The following is a 14,731-nucleotide window of genomic DNA, read 5'->3' on the forward strand; positions in this document are numbered from 1 at the left end:
TAAATTGAAAATTCTCTGTTTTCTCTTGATCTGTATACTCTTAATAATAATAATAATAATAGTATACCAATCGATACTGAAATGTGTCTCATGCATTCTGAACAAAACTAGAGAATGAAAAAATGGAAGACAAATAAAACAGATTAAAGAACATTTTACGTGTCATAGCATCACATAACAGTGGCATCTGAAGCCCACACAACAGTAGACTGCACGGTCTATATAATCGACCAGACAAGTATCATCCAATACCAAACTCCGCCCGAACAGACCATGAAGGCCCAACGTCACCGACCGGCTACCGTGTCATCCTCAGCCCACAGGTTGTCACTGCCTCAGCCTACAGGCGTCACTGGCTGATGGCATGGAGGGGCACGTGATCAGCACACCGCTCTCCCGGCAGTATATCAGTTTACGGGACCGGAGCCGCTGCTTCTCTATCAAGTAGCTCCGGTTTGCCTCATAAGGACTGAGTGCAGCCCACTTGCCAACTGCATTCGGCAGAACGAATGGTCACCCATCCCAGTGCTAGCCCAGACCAACAACGCTTATCTTCGGTGAGCTGACGGAAACCGGTGTGACTACTGCGGCAAGGCCGTTGGCAAATATCATCTAATATTCTTCAAAATTTCAAGTTAAACATTGAACTTTAAATTCTCATTCGACACATCATTTACTTTACTTGATTTCGAGCATCATTTAGAGTAGAGATACAATTTTTTGCTTATAGACAAATCTTTTCAGAGAACATTTGTCCGCTTTTTTCATATATACGAGACATATTGAAGTTAGCTGACAAAGAAGAAAAGATATGATTAATCAGGAACATGTAATGTTTCCATAGGGTGTGATTCAACAGTCTTAAAGTATTTTATAAAATGCATTTTAAACATTAGCTGTTTATGTGTCCCATTAATCATCTACCGGTTTCGGTTATTAACCATCATCCAGGTTCAAATGGCTCTGAGCACTATGGGACTCAACTGCTGAGGTCATTAGTCCCCTAGAACTTAGAACTAGTTAAACCTAACTAACCTAAGGACATCACAAACATCCATGCCCGAGGCAGGATTCGAACCTGCGACCGTAGCGGTCTTGCGGTTCCAGACTGTAGCGCCTTTAACCGCACGGCCACTTCGGCCGGCCCATCATCCAGGGTGTAGGGTGCAACAGATTAGTTGAAAGCATCTCATATTCCTTTGAGGCTGAACAGCATCTAAATTATACAGTGAAATTGTACGAACACCTGACTCAATTTGCTTAGAATGTATCTAATATTTTATAGGTGTTATAGCTACCTCTCCCTCCTCCTGAACTAAAACTACTGAACTGTCATCTAGGCTCGCTATGACATAGATAAAATGTTTCAACCCTTCTAAAACTGCCCAAGTTGGCTATTCGTGACGTGACTTTAAACGCGAAGAAATAAACACAGGCAGATCTCACGTACTGGCGGAGAGGTGGCGTCGAGAATTGTGGAGGATGGTTGTAAAAAACCACTCGTAACCTCCAGGGGTACAATGGTCGTATCTCATGTCAGATAGACACACATGATGTCTGTCTATTTGACATGAGATACGACTGTCAGTATTCTAAGACAAATTATGTCCTGTGTTGTTCGTCGTATTTTTCCTGTTATATCTGTCTGTTTAACGTGAGATATGACTGGCAGTATTCTAAGACAAATTATGTCAGATGTTATTACAATTTGACTGGATAATTTCGATATTTTTCAGCCTCAAATTAAAATGGGATGCTTTTAACTAATCTGTTGTAAGCTTCATCCTGGATGATGGTTCATAACCGAAACCTGTAGATGATTAATGGGACAAATAAATAGCTGATGGTTAAAATGCGTTTTATAAAATCTTGAAAGTGTGGTTCCTCTTACCGCATACTTCACAGAGTACCCGTAAATCCGAAAATGCTGTCCAAAAGGTGAATCTCTTCGCTTAGAATTAATATTCCTAAGTGAAACAGAAGAAAGTCGTACTTCACACTACACAGCTGATACAGTTCAGTGGTTTGCATTCCATTTCTGAATTCACCGCGATAAATAACGAATTAGGGTTAGTTGAAATGGAATATTCCGTCGGTGGTTCGTTGGAAACTAGCGTATCGTTGACATATGTATACAAGCAGGTCATAGTATTATTAGTGACAGTGTGCATATGACATGCAAATTAAATCCATCAGACAACAAATTACAAAGTTCACGTGTTCTACGCCGTAATTTATAGTCGATACTTGGACAGACACACAAACACATACAACATAAAACAAACATAAGGACAGCGCGATTGGGAAAAAAATTCTGTAACAGGGACATAACACACAAGTACCACACCGAATGTCTCTCATGGCTGACTATTTTTCCGCTTTTAAATTCAGTTCATTGAACAATAAGACTATATAGACCACTATCTGAAGTAGTGGCTCCGAGCACTATGGGACTCAACTGCTGTGGTCATAAGTCCCCTAGAACTTAGAACTACTTAAACCTAACTAACCTAAGGACAGCACACAACACCCAGCCATCACGAGGCAGAGAAAATCCCTGACCCCGCCGGGAATCGAACCCGGGAACCCGGGCGTGGGAAGCGAGAACGCTACCGCACGACCACGAGATGCGTCTGAAGTAGTGTCCAAGGGCAAACAGGTGCAGAAAACTACCGTACACAAAATAATTTTTTATTCAGTGTGTCCGTATTTATGGCCGACAGTCAGCGTTCATGCCGTCAACTTCTTTGCATATTTAATCCGACATTCACAAATATCAACATCATAAATATTCATTTAAAAATTGTCGCTTTAAGCTTCAATTTGCGTACCCCATAACGAATCTCTTTTTGTAAGTTAAACCTCAGAGTATTGGCATTTTTTAAACTTACAAGTTTTGCTTAAATCACTGCACGCTTTGCATACAGGAAACGGATGTGCTATAAAAAAGCAACAGCGTAATGTTGTGCATCGGTTTCTGCCTGTCGACGAAAATATTCCAAAACGAAATATATTTGCAAATGAATGCGAGTAACTTGTCGGGATGTGTAGAAGACCGCACTTGCGCACATTGTAAGTCAGGAACACAGCAGCTGCAAACAGCGAATCCATTACGGGAGTGTTGACGCATAATTACCGCTGACATTGGAACACACGTCCGGAATAATGCGACCGCCAGCATCCACCGTGCTGCGGTCCCGCGTTCGTTCCTCTGTTAGCTCCATGAATCGCCTCTCTCACCAGCTTTCTACCGTCGTAATTAACGTCACACACCTGACTGAACATCTAGTCACCATTTTTCTCTTTTCTAGCACGAAGCATCACTAACTCAATATTCCCTCGTACATGCATGTATTTCAACCTCATTATCAGCCGTTTGAAATGCAATGAGGGATAAAGGTTTCCTCCATACTTTACCAAGCATTGCAGTCTTCATCTCTGCATATTCATCCTGTTTCTACATGTTTTCTAATGCCATCTGGGTCTTCATCTCGTAACGTATCATTTCCGAAGCATGCCCGTCGATTAGAGCTGGTTGGTATTGTGAATTCCAGTGCCGTTTTCCGGGTTCCAGGAGCGGGACTGTTCTCCAGCCTGAGCATAATGAGTTCCTGTTCCCTTAATTCGGCTAAATGGGTTGTCTGGACAGTCTATGCGAGTGATTTCCACGCCATGGTCGATGCTTCCTAACACATTTTGGGAAAGAAGCTTCTGAAAATCTTAAAAAAATAAACAATAACTTACAGCAAGTACACTACCGATAAGACGTAACCGGACACCTATTAGCGAACATTAGAATGGGATGTGTCCACCTATCGCATTTATGGCGACTTGAACCCTGCTGGAAACACTGATGTTTCTAAATTTCTATGGAGCAATGGCAGTCCACCCTTCCTCATGAGTCGGAAACAGAGAAGGTAGTTATGTTGGTCGCAGGAGTCGAGTGCCAAGCTGATGTCCTATATCATTCCAAAAGCATTCCAGTGGGTTCAGGTCGGGACTCTGAGTAGGTCAGTCCATTTCAGGAAGAATCCTAAGGAAATGCAATCCGAAAACAAAGGAAGTAGGTTACAGTACACTTGTTCGCTAACTGCTTGAATATTGCTCACCAGTGTGGGATCCGTACCAGATAGGGTTGATAGAAGAGATAGAGAAGATCAAATGGAGAGCAGCGCGCTTCGTTACATACTCATTTAGTAATCGCGAAAGAGTTACGGAGGTGATAGATAAGCTCCAGTGGAAAACAGCAGGAGAGACGCTCAGTAGCTCGGTACGTGATTTTGTTGAAGTTTCGAGAACATATCTTCACCGAGGAGTCAAGCAGTATATTGCTCCCTCCTACGTATATCTCGCGAAGAAACCATGAGGATAAAATCAGAGAGATTAGAGCCCACACAGAGGCATACCGACAATCTTTCTTTCCACGAACAATACGAGACTGGAATAGAAGGGAGAACCGATAGAGGTACTCAAAGTACCCTTCGCCACACACCTTCAGGTGGTTTGCGGAATATGGATGTAGATGTAGATTGTTCCAAATCGTTGACTCACAGACGATGCTTTGTGAGGGGGTTCATATCAATGCGGACACAATCATCGTCTCCGAATTGTTCCTCTACGCAGTACACTATGCTTTAAAATGTGCTCACTTCTTTCCGCATTTAGCGTTTTCTTAGTACGGGGACCACTCCCCCCCAACGGAGAACACTCTGACACCGTAACATCCCCCCTCACAACTTCACTGTTGGCACTACACGTGATGGCATATAATGTTCTCCAGACATTAGCCAAACCCAAAGCCTTCCATCGGATTAACACAGGAAAGAGCGTGATTCTTCACTTCAAATTACTAGTCTCCAGTCATTCACTGTCCATAGGCTTCGCTCCTTATGCAACCTCAACCATCGCTTAGCACTGATTACGGAAGTGTGTGGCTTAGGAGGAGCTATTCGACCATTCTACCCCTGGAGGTCACGAGTGGTTTTTTACAACCATCCTCACAATGCTCGACGGCGCTGTCCGCCAGTACGTGAGGTCTGCTCAAATGGTTCAAATGACTCTAAGCACTATGGGATTTAACATCTGAGGTCATCAGTCGCCTAGAACTTAGAACTACTTAGGCCTAACTAACCTAAGGACATCACACACATCCATGCCCGAGTCAGGATTCGAAACTGCGACCGTAGCGGTCGCGCGGTTCCAGACTGAAACGCCTGGAACCGCTCGGCCACAGCGGCCAGCGTGAGGTCTGCCTGTGGTTGTTTCCTCACGTTTACAATCACGTCACGAATAGTCAACTTGGGCAGCTTTAGAAGGGTTGAAACTTTTTATCTATGTCATAGCGAGCCTCGATGACAGTTCAGTGGTTTTACTTCAGGAGGAGGGAGAGGTAGCTATAACACATATAAAATATTACATACCTTAAATGTATACAATCATCAACGGTTTTATGATTATACAGAAGGATCGCTGCTCCGTGAAAGGATACATTTTACAAGGCGAGAGATGGATTCCGTTGACCCTAAGTTACTGCAGCTACATTTATTCATTGGTAGCAAGGTATCGGTAAATCTGTGGAATAAAGTAGATTACCTGACGTTTAGGTCGATGGAATCTGTAATGGAAGTAACTACTAGTAGGCGCAACAAGAAGTTTGATAAATCACAACCTAATGTGCTAAGTACTAGTAACGTTGTCATGTCAGTTACTGTTATTAATAAATCACATAGAGTACTGTCTCGCCGGCCACTGTGGCCGAGCAGTTCTAGGCGCTTCAGTCCCGAACCGCGCTGCTGCTACGGTCGCTGGTTCGAATCCTGCCTCGGGCATGGCTGTGTGTGATGCCCTTAGGTTAGTTAGGTTTAAGTAATTCTAAGTCTAGGGGACTGATGAACTCAGATGTTAAGTCTCATAGTGCTTAGAGCCATTCGAACCCTTGTTTTGAGTACTGCCTCAAGATGAAATTTTTGTGCTTGCAAAAAAGGAGGAAGAAGAAAAGTTTGTTGAGGAGTGAAGCTATGTGTCCCAGACTTTATGGCCTACCTAAAGTTCATAAGATTAACCTTTCTCTGAGACCCATTGCCAGTGCTATTAATTCCCCAACGTACCAAATAGCAAGATATCTGGCATCTTGTTTACAACCGATTTGGCCGAACTGATTCTTATGTAAAAGACTCATGTCATTTCATTGAGAAACTGAAGGGTCTAACTTTGGCTCCTGAGGATATTCTTGTCAGTTTTGACATAGTGTCTTTATTTACGATGATCCCGCTTAATGAAGTTATGGTTCACATAGCGGATGTTATCCGAGCAGATTTGACCGCTCTTTTCAGACACTGTCTCACCTATAGTCAGTTCCAATGGGAGGATGAATTTTATGAGCAGGTAGATGGTGTTGGTATGGGTAACGCATTGAGTCCTACGATCGTCAATTTTTACATGGAAAAATTCGAACAATTAGCTCTGGAAAAAGCGATTAAGAAACCATGTCGATGGTATCGATACGTGCATGATACATTTGTGGTGTCGTCACATGCAAAAAAATATTCAGAGAAATTCTTTTGTTATTTAAGTAGTATAAATCCTAAAATCCAGTTTACCATGGAAATGGAGAAAGATAATGAAATATCCTCCTTGGATGTCTCCGTTATGAGACAGACTGATGGCAGCTTGAAACATAAAGTCTTTCGGAAGGTTACACATACCGACAGATACTTGCATAAGGATTCCAATCATTATCCACAACAGCAAAGAGGTGTAATTAAAAGACTAGAGAACAGAGCAAAAGGATTTGGGCGCCGGAATACCTGGACGCTAAAGCAGGCTTTTGAGAAAAATGGGTGCTCTAGTAAGGAAATAAATAGAGTTTTGCGGCCGCGCGGAATTAGACGAGCTGTCTAGGGCGCTGCAGTCATGGACTGTGCGGCTGGTCCCGGCGGAGGTTCGAGTCCTCCCTCGGGCATGGGTGTGTGTGTTCGTTCTTAGGATAATTTGGGTTAAGTTGTGTGTAAACTTAGGGACTGATGACCTTAGCAGTTGAGTCCCATAAGATTTCACACACATTTGAACATTTTTAGAGATTTTTGATACCAAATAATAGGAGGCCTAAGGACAACGATAGGACACAGCGATGGAAGAACACGATTTCTCTACCCTTCATCAAAAAGTAACTGATCAAATCGGCAAGATTTTAAGGAAACATAACGTTCGACCGATTTTCAGACCAACTAATAAAACAGGCCAAGCACTTCGTTCCGTTAAGGATAAACGTCCCCGTCTGTTTGCAAGTGGTGTATACAAGATTCCGTGTACATGTGGTAGGGTCTACATTGGAACTACAAGGTGAAGTGTGAATACACGGTTGAAGGAACATAAAAGTCTTTGCCGACTAGGGAAAACAGATACGTCAGCTGTGGTGGAAAAAGCTCTTCAGTCGGATGATCACGTAGTGAAATGTTCATAAACCGAAGTTTTATGTACTATGACGAACTATTATCCATGGCTATATAGAGAATCCATCGAAATGTATAAACATGGGGATAATTTTAATAGAAAAGAAGAAGCTATGAAACTCAGCGATATATGGATAGTGACGCTACAGAATCGATGAGAAGTTTTTATCTTTGACTTACTACGATCGATAGTTATATTTTATCCCTGACAAGGTTTTATCTCTGCTATCACGTGAAATCTAGACCACGCCCACTTTCCACGGTATTTAGGCCGTTCTTCGACGCCCGACTCGTCAGTCGGCAAGACTCAGCACAACCAGGAGCACCTCCGAAGATGCCCAACGTAGCCTTGGACGAATCGTCATGGATAGAAGAGTTCCATGGACCATGTCCACGCAACCCGGAAGAATTTTCGGAAATCTATATAATATTGCGGCCATCATTTTCAAACAGTGTTTGGTTTCGTCCGGAAACACTATCTGAAGCTATTCCTGTTCTCAGTGACATCGTTCCATACACTATTGTCGTCTATCATGTTTCTGCTCATTCTTAACAGGGAGAGAAGTGGAAGACGTGCACATAAAACCCACGCCGTAATAAACGGCGACAGACTCTTATCCATTATAGTGTAAGATGTGTTAGCCAGAACCGAAGAGGATGAGGTGTCGTTCTCAGGCGGTCAGGGGGGGGGGGGGGGGGGGTCAGTTCTGCGACCTTCTGTGAACCATTCTGCACTCTCACGTTGCACTGCCGAAACAATTCGTCCCTCACGAGCAGTAATTCCCCAGATTGATGCATCACATTCTCTCACGCCACTAATGCGCCCTCTTTCAAACTCACTGATTTAACGGTACAGTTCGCGCATACGTCTGCCAGGCATCCTGCACGTCTGCTCAAGTCACACTGATCCACTACCTTCGCTTTATAGTGACAACGAGAGCCGCAGGCATATTTTACCTGTAGGTGGTGTTGCGCCGCGATATTGAAGTTCACCTCGAAGTCGCCGACATGGTTCAAATGCTAATCGTTTCTGCAGAACATTCTAATGTACACGTCCTGTGAATATGGACGTCCTCTCTCTAGTCGTTCAAGGTGTTCTATTTTTCTGAACGTGATGTATTTGCAGAAAAGATTTTATGCCTTCTTGCAACAGATCTGAAATATTGACAAGATCTGCTTCCCGTAATTTTTAAGAAATATTTCCTCGTCTGCATGTTCCCAGGGTAGACAGGAACATATGGTATGACGCATTTCATTCAAGTAAGTGCTGCACCAGACTTTAAATCTGGCCACGATTTCCTCTGGCCAGTTTTTATTCTGTCAAGCGTACAAGTAGTCCAGTAAGTAGTACTTTAAACTATACGTTGTGTACAATAAAGACAAGTCTTGATTAAAAATTGCTTTATTTGTAATTATCTTTTATTGTGGTAGAAGGTAGACGTAATTCTATTCAGAGAGTCACTAAAGAGAGTGTGGCTTTGTGATGAGCTATTACGTACCATTGCGTAACAGGTCAATTATTGCAAATTAACTCTGGAAAGGAAAGTTTTTTCTCTTTCTAAATGAATGCGAGTAATATTTATTCAACAACTTTGTGTATTCGGCCGTTTAGTGTATTGTCGTCTTATCACTAAGTTCTTGTTGAAACATATTTGACCCTTCGTGTCCTCTGTTAGATGGAAAATCGAGAAAATATATTGATGTGCTGTCGTAATTCCAAAGCAACACATAGACGTATGGAAATCTATAAGAACCATGAAAATAATAGTAATTAAAATCAGTATATTGTTGGTAAATACAAGGATTAATTAAAAAATCATAATATTAATAATTTTAATTCGAGTGGGAATTTGATCAAAACGCAGTGTAGGAATTGAATGGTCATAATCCTTTTAAATGCTGATTCCGGCAGTAACACAACAGTTTTGTCAATTTGGTTTCTGGTGCTGGCGCAGCGCCTATGGTTCCAGGAGAGCAAATTTATCAAAACCCATTAATATGACTCAGTTCGCATTGGTATCCTGCGTGGAGCGACAGTGTTCCAATCAGTGTCGGGCAATATTTACTTCGCTTTGGCTAAGTGGAGCTTTCAGAAACATTGTTATTCAATTACTTGTCCTTGTGTTATGGAATCCATAGTTGTTAGATAATTCTCGCGAAGAACTTAATTGTACAGTAGTAATACTCTCTTATAAGTGAGTCTGACGTACACAATGTGTTCAAGATATTGTTTTTATCAAGCTTTTAACTCTTTGTCATTAACATCTCTCGTTCATCACTTTTATAGTTATTATTGTTTTAGGGACCTGGAGAACAACGGCATCACCGACATCCATCCAGAAGCTTTCCTGCCCTTCACGCAGCTGGAAGATCTGTAAGTACGGCTTGTAGATATTTAATCCTTTAATATTCATACACTTCAAGGGTCTTTAGTTATATTGCTTTGGCCACACTAAATTCATCTGTCTACTTTCTAGCAGCAATTTATTACATCCACAGCGAAATCATTTTGTTAGAATAACTAATGAACATTGATGCTATGCATTTTATCTTGATTGCTATTATAGCTTTACGTATATCAGAGCAAAGACGTAATTTATCGATATACCACAGAGATGGCATTGACATCAATGACATTTTATTTCCTTACATTGAAATACAAATACGTTGCGTAATAATGTGAGTTAGAGTCAGCTGATGTAGGAAGATTTAGTATCAACGAAAATTCATTTAGTGTAGGTGAAGGTTCATAAGTGTATATCCCCTCATTTGCAGCAATTCAGAAATGAGTTAATAAATCGCAATAGAGCAGTACTTGATTTTAACATGATAAACTTAAAAAACCGCCGAGATAGTGAATAATGCGGTACTGAACACAAGTGATTAAAAATGTATGAAAAATCTACCGTGTCATTCAGTCGGAAGAAAGTATATGTTACGTCCACATGGAGATTTAACTATGAGTAGGCTTTATGCAAAACGGGTGCTGCGTTTATTGAACGCTGACGAAAAGCCCATCAACTTGTTCGCTACTGAGTGTTGGACGAGGATTCTCTGCTTCAAGAAATTGAATATCAGTCAAAGGAACGAGTTGAATCTCGTTTGCGTATGTGTGAAGTCGATTTCATCTGCCAGAAATATTACGGCTAGTGTTTCCTAGGATGTAACAATTCCTCTTGTTGAACAACTCGCTGGAAGTAATACAGTATCTGATCTTACAGATCAACTGTATTATAAAGGACGTGAGAAGAGGGACCAGCTACCATAGGACAATGACCTGATCGCAAAAGTATTTTGGCATTGGGAAAACCGAGGTATAGAAGTGAGAGTTGCTAGAATATTCACGCTTTTCATCCTATTCGGCAACCTTCGATTTCCACCTATTTCCATCTACTATGAAATTTGTGCCTGGGAAGAATTGATATAAGAGATGAACATCCCCTCGACGAAGAGGTCATTAGATACGGAGCTCATGCTCGGACTGTGCGAGAAAACAAACCTTTTCCTTTTGTAATGGAACCATCTCGTTACTTGCCGTAGCTGATTTAGGTAAACTACAGGAACCTTAAGTCTAGATGGCCGGACTAATAGTTGAACTACCTACTTCCCGTATGCGAGTCCAGTGGCTTACCGCTACGCCACTTCTTTCGGTTGAGTGATTTAATCTAAAAACACGACACTCTTATGTCTCTAAGTCAGAGCAGGATTTTGCATAATGCAACTGTAAGTCAAAGGTGCATCATCCATACATATCATTGGTTGATTTGGAGGAGGTCATCGGCCCAATAGGATTAGGGAAGGATGGGGAAGGAAGTCGACCGTGCCTTTTCAAAAGAAGCATCACAGCATTCCCCTGAAGCGATTTAGGAAAATCACGGAAAACCCAAATCAGAATGGACGGACACGAGTTTGGACCGTCGTTCTCCCAAATGCGAGTCGAGTGCGCTACCAATGCGCCATTTCGGTCGGTATATACAAATCATGAAATTGAATGTATGCATATATGTATGTACATATGTGCCGCATCTTCTCCTAAATCACTGGACCGATTTCAACATAATCTGTTGTCCATATCACTTACTATCTTGAGAGAATCTCTGTGGGAGAAAGAATTACCTACCTATGAAACTTTGGGGGAGAAGGGGGGAGGGGGGGGGGGGTTCAAAAAGTATTGCAGCTCATGACGCGCGAATTCGCAGATTTTATTCTTCCAGTATTTAAAAATAAGAGCACTTAGTGACTTGCAACAAACTTTACATATAATTCCAAACCTTGACGAAACTTCTTCACGCTGACAACGCACACAAAATGATCGGGGAATAAGCTTACAGCTTACATCATTTCGCAGTTCATATAGTAAATCTGCAGCATGAGGCATGGCGTTTTGATTTGTTACTTCTTTACTACTAACAGCATTCGCTATACATTTCGGAGACGGTATTCATGTATACCATTTAATGTAGCTGCAACATTAAATCATTGTGTGCACATAGTTCAAAAGATACGACTTAATAAACTCTGCCCAATCGTGCATGATGTTTTAATATATTACTCCTTTACTACTAACTATATTCGCAATACATTTCGCAGACGGTTTAAGAATATATCTCTAAATGTGCCTGCAAAATTATATTACTGCACAGCACATAGTTCAGGAGATTCGTTAAAAACTGCCGCATCATGCATGACTTTTAAATTCATTACTTTTTTCCTACTAATTCTATTCACAACGAAATTCGCATATAATATCCCCACATGTCGACCATATAGCCTCAAAATGATATTGTATGACATATATTTCAGGACATATGATGTCATAAACAATGAAATGCATGAAGAACTGCTGCGTCATGCACGACTATTTTATTGATTACCTCTTTGCTACTAACTCTGCTCGTAACACATTTCGCAGATAGTATAAACATGTTCCGCTGAATGTACCTGCAAAGTTATATCGTTGTACGACACACTGTTCAGGAGATATAACGTCACAGACATTGAGCTGCGTGAAATCGGAATTGCAGGAACGTATTCTATACAGAGACGGGTGAAATATGTGTACAAATATGAGGGAATAATGTTAAACATATGTGAAATACATGTGACGTGTGCGTGCTCTGGGAAAGCCACGGCTGAAACGCTCCTCCTAAACCCCTGGATTGATGTTTACCAAACGTGGTACACAAATTACTATCGGGAAAGAAATATTGTGGGGGGGGGGGGGGGGGGTAAAAGCCAGCAACCTCCTATTGTGAGATATCGTGGAGAGAGAAGTGCGGGAGGAAGAGATAAAGAGATACAGATATAAGGAAGGAGGAGATGGACACAGTGAAGGGGGACAAAAAAGGAAGAGGAGCAGATGGACAGAGAGAGCAGGGAGGAGGGGATGGACAGAGAGAGGTGGAGGAGAAGATGGACAGAGAGGGGAAGCAGGAAAATTAATAGAGAGGATGATTGAGGAGATGAACAATGAGGGTAGAATCAGAATAAATACGTATCCGGGCAACGCCGCGTACTCAGCTAGTACACCATAAAGGACGAATTAGCAAGCCCAGAACATGGAAAAACACGTGGAGTTTGAGCAGTTGGTTGGCTCTCTCGCGGTGACTAGACGAATCTCTCATGAACTGCACAGCTCTTTCTTGTAAATTCTTTGTCTTTTCAGTTAATCCACCTTGGTAGGAGTCTCGGCCCGTCGTCCACTCCTTAAAACATCGTCGAACCGGTTTTATAAGTCACCTCTTTAATGCTTAAGATTCTTCCAGTAAATGTATCTGGCTTCTGCCTTCCCCACAAAAAGATTTACGCACTGGCTGCGCCTTACGTGCTCCAGACGATTGTGTCTCACTGCAGTGACAAACATCCTAGTCAGACAATGTTTGATATTTACGTATACATACGCACATTAATTTACAAGTATTTATCATGAGAAGGATTTGCCTATCTTGACATCAAGTAATCGTCATCTCAAGTCTGTATGCGTGATAATTTCTTGATGATGTCATTTCAGTGTTGTCTGTGACAGCCTCATAAAGCTGCTGGCGTTATCTTTTCCCTTTAAAAATTCTAATTTTGGGATTTGTGCTCCATTCTGCATGCTGATAATCAACCGAACAAGGTAGCGCAAAGGTTAAGGCACTGAACTGGATAAATTATGATCGAAACCTCCTCCGGCCATCCAGAATTAGGTTATTCCTTGAGTTCCCTAAGTCTCTTACTTCAGATGTCTGGATGGTTCTTCCGAAAATAACGTGGCCGACTTCCTGCCATCAAGTGCTATTCGTAATTGTGTCTTATTCTCCTCTTCATGGAGTAAACTTACAGTCTGTTTCATCTTCACTAAAAACAATTTGTTTCTCGATTATCCTACACCTGTCATTCCTGTTATTTTATAATTGATTACTTGTTTGACCAAACTGTCTTCCTCCATCCTGTTGATACACTGTCTGACCATTTGCATCCGGTCACATATTATTGGACATTAATATTGGGGTTCGGAGGAAGGCAATGGCAAACAACCTCCGCTAGGACCTTGCCTAGCCGGCGGTGTGGATCTCCCGCATTGTTCCTTACGCTCCTCGGAGTATGGGACCTCATCATCATCAATACTGGGGATGCACACCCTTCGCCTTTATGATGGCTTCAACTCTGCTAGGAAAACTTTCAGTGAGGTGTCTGAATGTCTATACAGAAGTGGCAGCCCATTCTTTCTCAGCAGCCGACACCAGAGAAGGTAGTGATGTTGCATGCTACGATCTAATGCCAAGTCGACATTTCAACCCATCACAAACGTGTTCCATTGGGTCCAGGTCGAGTAATCCTGTACATTTCCTTGAAAATTGCATTTTCGCCTACTGTATTTTTCTTTTGTCTTTCCTGGTTGATGTTGATGATTCCATTCCATATGTTATAATAGGATTATCCATTAATTTGTAAAATTTTAACTTTGAGATCATCCTTGTCTTGTCACCCATAGTTCCATATGTCATTTGAAACTTATTTCATGTATTAGTGACATCGGTTTCATATTCATAGCTAGTATCGCAACTTAACAGATGAATATATGACACCTATTTTATTGGATTTCACCTAGTAGTATTTTGGAGCGGACTGTAAACTTTCCTTTTAGAGCTATTAATTAAGATTTTGGCTGAAATTATTAGATGGCAGTTCTCACATATTTGATTTAAACGTTGTACTGAAAACTAGATGTCACTTTCTGCTGTGTGAATACTTATTTGGTCGCGGCAAAGAACAGGGTATCTATGTTTGTGTGTTCT

General features: G+C 41.6%; 1 protein-coding gene across 1 annotated transcript in view; it reads left to right on the forward strand.

The window, feature by feature from the left end:
- LOC126199490 (lutropin-choriogonadotropic hormone receptor-like) overlaps positions 1-14,731 on the forward strand; it is an 877,483-nt gene that overhangs the window by 734,553 nt on the left and 128,199 nt on the right. Inside the window, exon 11 of the mRNA XM_049936411.1 lies at positions 9,754-9,825. Within this exon, the coding sequence (XP_049792368.1) occupies positions 9,754-9,825 (72 nt within the window). The remainder of the gene's footprint in view (positions 1-9,753; positions 9,826-14,731) is intronic.

The sequence above is a fragment of the Schistocerca nitens genome, chromosome 8 (genome assembly GCF_023898315.1).
Source record: "Schistocerca nitens isolate TAMUIC-IGC-003100 chromosome 8, iqSchNite1.1, whole genome shotgun sequence".
Lineage (NCBI taxonomy): Eukaryota > Metazoa > Arthropoda > Insecta > Orthoptera > Acrididae > Schistocerca > Schistocerca nitens.